At 31.9% G+C, this 8,674-nt stretch overlaps 1 protein-coding gene across 1 annotated transcript; it reads right to left on the bottom strand.

Moving 5' to 3' along the window:
* Positions 1-2,868: 2,868 nt before the first annotated feature.
* LOC134234408 (QRFP-like peptide receptor) lies at positions 2,869-4,351 on the bottom strand. The gene has a single exon (XM_062716471.1). It carries the CDS (start codon positions 4,117-4,119, stop codon positions 2,938-2,940), a length of 1,182 nt encoding a protein of 393 aa, XP_062572455.1. The 5' UTR covers positions 4,120-4,351; the 3' UTR covers positions 2,869-2,937.
* Between the last annotated feature and the right edge of the window lie 4,323 nt (positions 4,352-8,674).

The following is an 8,674-nucleotide window of genomic DNA, read 5'->3' as shown; positions in this document are numbered from 1 at the left end:
GGAAATTTCGATTTTTTCTTGATTGATGTCCAATTTATATCCACATTCCAACAGGAAGTATGGACTTAAATTATTTTTATCTAAAATGTTTTTTCTCCAAGAATTCTCAAGACCCTGTTTAATAGTACCTTATTTGCTTAAGAACCCTTGAATTAAAATTATGAACTCTGAAAATGTTCAAATCCCTCATATAATGATTATTTCCAAATTCATAGTTTTCCCTCGAGTTAAATTTTTTTTTGTTTCGAAAATTGTGGTCATTATCGTCGTCGTAAACGTTTCACAATTTTATCTTCTTCCGTCCAACCGCTGACCATTGAGCCAATTTAAAATTAAGTTGCCAAAGAGTGTCCTTGGATAAAGGGGATTCAAATTTGTTCAAACAAGGAATCACGCCGCTCTCTTTTAAGGAGAGATAATTTAAAATTTAAACAATGTTCAATTTACATAGTGAACAATTTGTTCACCCCGAGGGTGCTATCAAATGTTTTACACACAAATATATATATATTAGTATATGAAACTTTCAAAGACCTACTATTATATTTGTTTTTGTTTATATACTTATGAGCCGTATGGCTTAAAGCTATTCAATAAAGAATTATGCCATTATATCTGGCCTACTACAGACTACATCAGTTGAATCTTATATGAAAGTTTCATAACACTGTGTTCAAGTCTTAAAAAAAAGTCTTAATTTCTTGAAGGGTAATTTTCCTACTTATGTACAGTTCTCCATTTTAAACATTTGATGATTTTGTAATTTGTATATATGCCGTAGGACAAAGAATTCAACATCCTAATCATAGGTCATCAAACTTATGTTACAAAAAAAATATTAATGACTTTTTCGTGACCGTTATTAATCCAAATGAAAATAGTGCAGCGATGTAGACAATGAGGATGAACCCAACCTTGAAAAAATAATTTCTTTTTAAATCCCAAGGGAAAACTCTTACAAATTTTGCTAAAATATCAAAATATCGGTTGCTTTATGTAGAAGTTACTGGTTAATAGATTTTTTTGGAAATGAATTTTCTTTGGCGTATATACATATACGTTTATAAGGAAATAAAAAAAAAAATACAAATCGCAATATATTTAGTAAACATTTTGAATGTTCTGTCTTACTGTTTTAATATTGGCATCATTTAAAAAAAGTAATCTTTTTCATTTTTTTTAAAATGGAAATAACAACATGCATATCGACTACTTTGGGATTTATAATTTTCGTACGCATGTAAAGCGTAAAATTATCAATATGAATTTTTCGAGATTCATTTTTGCATAACCATATCAAAACAGCAAGAAATATACTAGTGTATGAAATCTGACTTAGTGTCATTAAAATTGTCGATATAGATTTGGAATTTCAAGTACCATCTTTTCAGGAGATTAAAACAGAATACATGTAGTTGTAAAAATCAGTGTAATGAATATACTCATACCTGTACGAGACTATAATAGAGATTACTTTACATAACTTATGAACAATTATAGATTTAAGAGCTGTTTTCGGTCAGAACTTATTTGTGTCCACAAATGGTTTAAAATAATCTTCTTTTAATTATTACAGCAACCCACCACCTCGGCGCCCCTCTGGCGAAGAAGCGCTCACGCACAATATACACAAGTAATCGCATTTTCTAAAGCTTTATATGGATGTACTTGAAAAAAATGTATTTAATACTTTATCAAATTTCTTCTGTCCAACCAACCTACATGTACATACAAAGCAGAAAAATGATAGGACCATGTTTGGATATTTGAAATTTTGGCTCTGTTACACTCAACATCATTACGCTTATTTACCATGTATATACGTGTACATGTAAATCATTGACAATCAAGCACATCAACATTGTATTGTTACCGGGTATTGAGGACCTCAAAATGTTCAGTAAACCAATTAAATTAGATTTGCTATGTTTATCTGCACTCAATATCGTATCATGTTTTAGCTCAGATACGCTATATATAGCTTTAATTTTCAAGAAATTAAACGTTGCTAAAAAATATTTTGAACTGATTGCTGATGAACAAATATTAGAAAAATAATATAAATAAATAACAGAAATCTTAGAGAAGTTACACCTGATTTCAAATATTGGAATGAGATTTACTTAATAGTTTGATAAACTTCTCTAATCCTATTATACAAAATGCGAATACTCAAAATCCGCTATATTTATCAAAACCCCAAGGCTAGTTTTTCAAAGGTGTCTGATGCTAGGTTTAATTACAATTTTTTGCACAGAAAATAAAAGCAGATTTAAGAAGTAGTCTACTTATGATTAGATCACCCACTAAGCGTAGTATTAACAGCCATGAATTGAGATAAAGTCTTTAACAAGAGCATCACAAAGCGGTGCATTCCTTCACAATGAGCATATCAATATTCGACATCGATCCCGATGCAAATTATTTCACTTCCGTTTAATACAGTGCTAACTCACTCACAAACGTACACACATGATTGTGTAACTAAATACCCCCAACACCGTTGCGAGGGAATAATACTAGACAAATTATGCGCAATGAAAATCTTGTGTGCATTTACGATTGCCACGGACAAATGAAACCACAGAATAGCATATAAAGTGTAAATGGCAATTTCTGTTGTTTGAACTTTTAGCAATTTCACCTTATGAATGTGGTCTTTATTCATCCAGCTACTGTGATTTATATACGATTTAAGTTTGTTAGTTGGTCAAGAAACAATATAAAGTCTCGATCGTAGCAGATACAATAAAATCGCCGAATGTAACATTCCCAAGGTAAATGATAGGATTTCATTCAAAATTACACATTATTAAATAAGTGAAGATAAAAATAAGAATTCGATCATTACAATTTAACAGATTTAAATCTGGTTTGTGGATTTTATTTAAGTTCAGAGTCAACATGAGTTATACAACATACAGGTACCCCATTACTCTAACAAACAGTGAGTGACTGTCTTGTAAACCGAGTTCCGAGCTCAGTTTCCTGACTTTCGGAACTTCCGTCTTTGAATTTCACCATTAAGATAACATCCGGTTTCGAGTTAAGTCTTCTCTTACAACACAATCTTAAAAACGCTTTCTGAAAACCACTGCTCATAAGGCAGTAACAAATTGGGTTAATGGCGGAATTAGAAATGGCCAATAACTGTAGTAAGGGATACACTTTTTCTGAAATCACCACACTTGCAGTGTTGATATTGAATTCCAACCAGATATAGATGACGTTGTATGGTAACCAACAAACGCAGAAAATGACAACAACACATATCAACAATTTAACGGTCCGTCGTCTCTGCAGAATTACTCTCTTTGTCTGAGTAATTGCCTTGTCTTGAGTTCTCCACAGAACTAAGCTGATTTTGGTATACGTTAATATCATGGCTAACAATGGTATGAAGAAAATGGACACGAACACTACAATGTTATACAAATGTTTCCCACTCGGTGGGTTCCAATGCTCATTGCAAATTCGCTTGTCAAAAAATGGTGGAAATCCTATATTTCGAATGTTGTTCACCACTAACAGAGGTGCAAACACAGCAAAAGATATGCACCAAATAACAAGGATTATAAAATAAACGCGCCGTTTTGAGAACGTAATTTTGGCGCGCAGTGGTGTGTGGATGGCGATAAATCGGTTGATGCTAATTGTGAGAAGGCTCAAGGAACTTACACAGATTGCACTTCCTTGTAGAAATGACGTCAGTTTACACATTCCAATGCCGTACACATAGTCCCTGTAAACAGAGGTCCCTAGGGTGATAGGAATGCAAAAGAGAACAACAAGTAAATCACTTATGGCGAGATTCACCAAGAAAACGTTAGTCAGTGTGCGCATGTGTTTGTAGTGAAGAACGGTGATTATTACAAAAATGTTTCCAAAAAGCCCCAAGAAGAACACAATACTGTAGAGAAATATAAGCGCTATTGTCAAGGGTTCCTTGTATCCTTTGAGTTCTTCACGCATATCTTCGACGAATTTTTCCAAATCAAAGTTGTAATGATACATTGGGTCAGATGAATTATGAAAAGGGTCTTCGAGATGGTATTCCATACTTAGGTGCGATAAGAAGTGCCTGTAGTTAGTCTCATTCACAATATGAACAGAGCCCATTCTTGCTTACTTGTCATTGACTGCAAAAAGCCATGTACGCAAAGACAGCGAAATCCAATGCGCCTCTCACTATCGATATTTCACAGCAAAGTCTATCTGCATATTAAGCGTGTGGAAAAGGCGTTCTGTGTCCGATTTTTAGGTGTTTAATTTGTTCCGAAGGTTTGGTATCGTCGCCGGAAAGTTATCGTTTGTCGATTTGGATTCCATCCCTACTTTACCTGGGTGTTGGTAATCTGTGTTGAAATAAAAACATTTAACATGTTAAGAAAAAATATTCATTTTTTTTTATTGGACGGCATCAAAGAAAGCTATCATCAATGAATTAACTTCCCAGCGGGAAAATTATCCCCAAATCATCAGCAATATCTTTTACACATGTAAAAATTGTTGTTTTTTGTTTTGGAAATACCAAAGCAATTTTTCGGTCTTGAAGCAAATGCGGAGAAATCTCCAATTATTACTTTTCATGATCTCTATCGAATCACAGTGATAACTTTTGTTAGCGGCTAGCTTTTTTAATGCCCACAGACTCAATGAGACAATCCGTCTACTACTTTCATTGACCTTGGTTATTTAACACGGTATTATCAACACTATATATTTAACACTGCTCTGGTCATCAAAATTAATCTCAATACTCTCTTTAAATAACTGTTTTTCACTCATCGTTTTTTATTTAAAAAGAAATAAATATGTTTAATGCCATAAAAAGTTGTATTTCTTTTTACATTTTTTTTTAAAATATCTGAATTTTTTTAACTTCTAACATGAAAATATCATTTATGAAAAGTTTTGTCAAAAAAATCACATACTCCACCCAAAATTTTTGGGCGATCTAAAGGTTTTGAAAAAAGTCATTTCCTCGTGTGTTGTGCTTAAGCCAAAATAATAAAAATATATTCCGAGTTATCAGGAAAGAAACTACAAATATTTGGCAATAACACTTTACCTCTATGTTATTCTCCACACGGTAGGTTATAAAGCACTACCTATTCCCACTATAAAGAATGTTTTAATTTTTTCTCTGACCACGCCAAGTTCCATAAAGGTTGCAAGAACTCTTGTACAGGTTATTAATAAAATTAGATTACCTACCCCAATATTATTATTAAATAATTAGTTTACCAATTATTTTTGTAGACTGGGGCATTATTTGGGTCAATTTCTTGCAGAGTTGTTTATGTGTCCAGAATTCAATTAATCCATTTTAGAATTTATCTGACAGTACGTTACATGTATTTGTTGGCTCCACGTGTGTTCTTTAACGCACACTTCCATATCAAAAACAATATCTATATGGAAATATCACAGAAAAAATAAATAAATGGAAGAAAAACAAACTAAACAAAAAGTTGAAGTTTTCATAAAAGAGAAACAAGTTGTCTATTTTAAAGAAAAATAAAATATTCGCGTATACAAGACACCTGAATAACTGCGACATACGTTTAGTAACATCGTAACTTCAGAACTTGAACCAATAGAATTTCCTTGTAATCTCCCTACACCCAACCCAATGCCGTCTCCTAGATGTTTTCTTATATATATGAAGATTGAAGCATTGCTTTGGTGTTATTCCTTTGTTCTTTCAATCCTAAAATTAACCATCGAGAATTTGATATTGGCGTGAGCAGTCTATTATTAAAGTGTAATTGCAAATTGTCTCAGTGCAGTGCTGATATCCTTCAAAAAGATTGTTACGGAGAAAGAACATGATTATTTAGTCAACAGAAAAATTTAAATCTTATTTGAATGTTGTTTTTTTTAAATATAATAATAATATGCATTTAACATTCAGAAATACAGCTAAAAGGAAGAAAATGTGGCTTACCAGACATGGGTTTAAATCTGAACCCCTTGCACTTGTAATTAAGTTATTCAACTTTAAGATGTTTTTCGTTCAGTGTTAAAAGTTCAGAATTGCCTACTCCTTGTTTAAATTCTTCTTGCTATCACTTTACTCATCATAGAATTCTGGTTACATTACGAAATGATTCATTACAGATGCAGTCTTTTATTATACAAATTGCTTGTTATTAGAAATAATAAACCTTTAAGCATATACTTAATTTTCTGTATTTTTAATTTTGGTTCAGATTAAAGGTCTCCTCTTTCTATTCTCAAATTGTGTCTATAACATAATCCTATAGCTAGACACTGATTTATGTTTGTGATCCCCCTCCTTCAATCAAACAATTAATTACACATTGTACTTGAAGTACCCACTTCTTCGTTGCTGATTATATTATAAAAACACCAAGTACATTTAATTCCTGTCAGCATTCTTACATGTAAAAGAATAGTTCTGTATTTTTTTGCATTTTGTTAAAATATTCAATCAGAACTTTACATGTTATGTATTCATGCTGATTTCTGAATTCAAAATGCATTTTCATTTCACGACATTTAGCCTCACCCTATCACCACAGATCAGGGTATAGTAACCAGTTTCACTTTGTCTCTTAAGTATTTATTAGTGAATATCTTTAATTTTCGTAACTTTCTTTTTTTAAATGTTGCTTTAAAGTTTAAAGTGCCTTTAAATCGTCGACATGACAATGTCATGAAACTTAAATAATATATATGTTAGATATATTTTTTTGAATGAAATCATACATTTAGTTTATCATAGAGAAAATGCAAGCAGATTTTTTAAAATAATTTCAAAAGGAATTCCAGTTTTTACAATCTACTAGATATAGCTCCGCGCTCAGCTCTATTACAAATATGCCTTTAGTATATGCATATACTTACACATGTCTGGTTTTGTTTTTGTATTTTTCAAAATCATCAGGAAACATTAATTATACATCTGAGGGCAAAACACGAGCCGTTAAGGATACAAATTAAAACAAAGAAAAATAAATGGTTTAATAAAGGTGAGAAAAAAATGAAAAATAAAAGTAACCTATTTTCATTTTATTTCCTATAACTCTTTACTTGGATCTCAGTCTAGCAAATAATTCTTTTTGCCTTGGAAGTAATGGACTGAACACATAAAGGAAGTGAAGGTGCAAGGGCGATCTGTGAATTCTGTCATAAACTTGCCGTAAACTATTGTCAATATACTTTCATCTCCATAATTATTCTTCGACGTTAAACAAAATTGTACCATAAATCAGTCTATATTTTCGACATCAAATGTTCATTTTTTGCAAATTATGGAAATAATTAAATGCTTTTTTTTTTATTATTATTATCATTATAGATAGACAAATTCTGTGTATGTGATTAGATTTGTTTTTCCTTTCAGACATATTGTCCATAGGAAAAGACAAAATGTCATCTCTTTTTCAAAAACCATATTTTTCCTTAATTTATTTTATCTTTAATAATTCTGGTAATCAGTGCTTACTTCATGGAAACGTCAGTCTGTATCTTGTACGTAATTCGGAAGAAAGAACTTGGTCATTTCTTATCGATTTGAAAACATCAACCTGGTTTTTACCCGCATTATCTCTACCTGGAAGGGACTTTAAAGCTAATAGAATGATAGAGTGTCCATCGTCCATCTGTCTATCATTCCAATCTTATAAACAAGCTTAAAAAGCTACAGCAACTCCAACAGTTTATGTCCATATTTCACAAGAAAACTTCAATTAGATGAAAAATTCAGTTTGAGAGTTTCAATTTTGATGCTCTGAAATCGGATGGATGAACATTCAAGTAAAATTGATGCTTTAGCATCAAATCTGCCGCAAAGAAAAGCTAACAAGCATCCATTTTTTTTTTTTTTACAAGAATGCATCCAAGAAAAGTGCAAAATATTCCAACCATTAAAAAGTCATGACAATGTATGAATTCTTTAAGTTCACAAATAGACCAAACTCTAAGGTCAAAGAGGTAAAATTGTTGGTACCCAAGGGATGACCTTGTCACATAAGATACACCTTATCCTGTGAAAAAAGAAAGCTTTTGTGCCAACTGTTCAAAAGGTATGAACATGGTTGAATTTCTTCAAAACTACACCAAATTCCAAGGTAAAGACCAAAAGGTCGAAATCATTCTTACAAAAAGGAAGGTCTTGTTACAAGGGATACGCTTGTGAAATATAGAAACACTAGCACTAACTTTAAGTTATGGCAAATGTTAAGGTTTTTCAAAAGTTTAGGTAAAAACTCCATGGTTAAACGATACCAGAGGAAAGTTCTTGTCAGAAGGAAAACACTTCTGAAATATAAAAGCCTTGCAGCAAGATGTTCAAAAGTTTAGACTAGGACCATCTTTAAAAAAATTGTTTGGTTGCCCTCTCCCGACCAGCTGAATAAAAATGTCCCGACTCATTTTTAATACATTCCAGGACATGATTTCCTTTTTATTCCTCTCATCCTGTTAATAAATATATTTAAGTTTTCTGGAGCAAAATTGTTTCCACCTGCCTACCGACCAAATTATTTTACCCTGAGTCTGTAGAGGACAAACAAACATTATTTTAGAGATGTTCTTAGGGTAAAATATCTTGATGCCCAAAGATAGTTCTTGTCTTTCTAAATACAGCTGAAAGCCATAAATGTGAATGACAAACAAAAAAATATGGGCAAGGCTAAAATTTTTT

The sequence above is a fragment of the Saccostrea cucullata genome, unplaced genomic scaffold (genome assembly GCF_032062105.1).
Source record: "Saccostrea cucullata isolate Sc308-1 unplaced genomic scaffold, CSIRO_AGI_Scuc_v1 ctg18, whole genome shotgun sequence".
Taxonomy (NCBI): domain Eukaryota; kingdom Metazoa; phylum Mollusca; class Bivalvia; order Ostreida; family Ostreidae; genus Saccostrea; species Saccostrea cuccullata.
The sequence above is the reverse complement of the archived record's forward strand: the minus strand, read 5'-3'. Positions and strand labels throughout refer to the sequence as shown.

What these genes read in the sequence shown, in the direction of transcription:
- LOC134234408 (XM_062716471.1), bottom strand. Translation starts at nt 4,119, where the DNA reads ATGGGCTCTGTTCATATTGTGAATGAGACTAACTACAGGCACTTCTTA.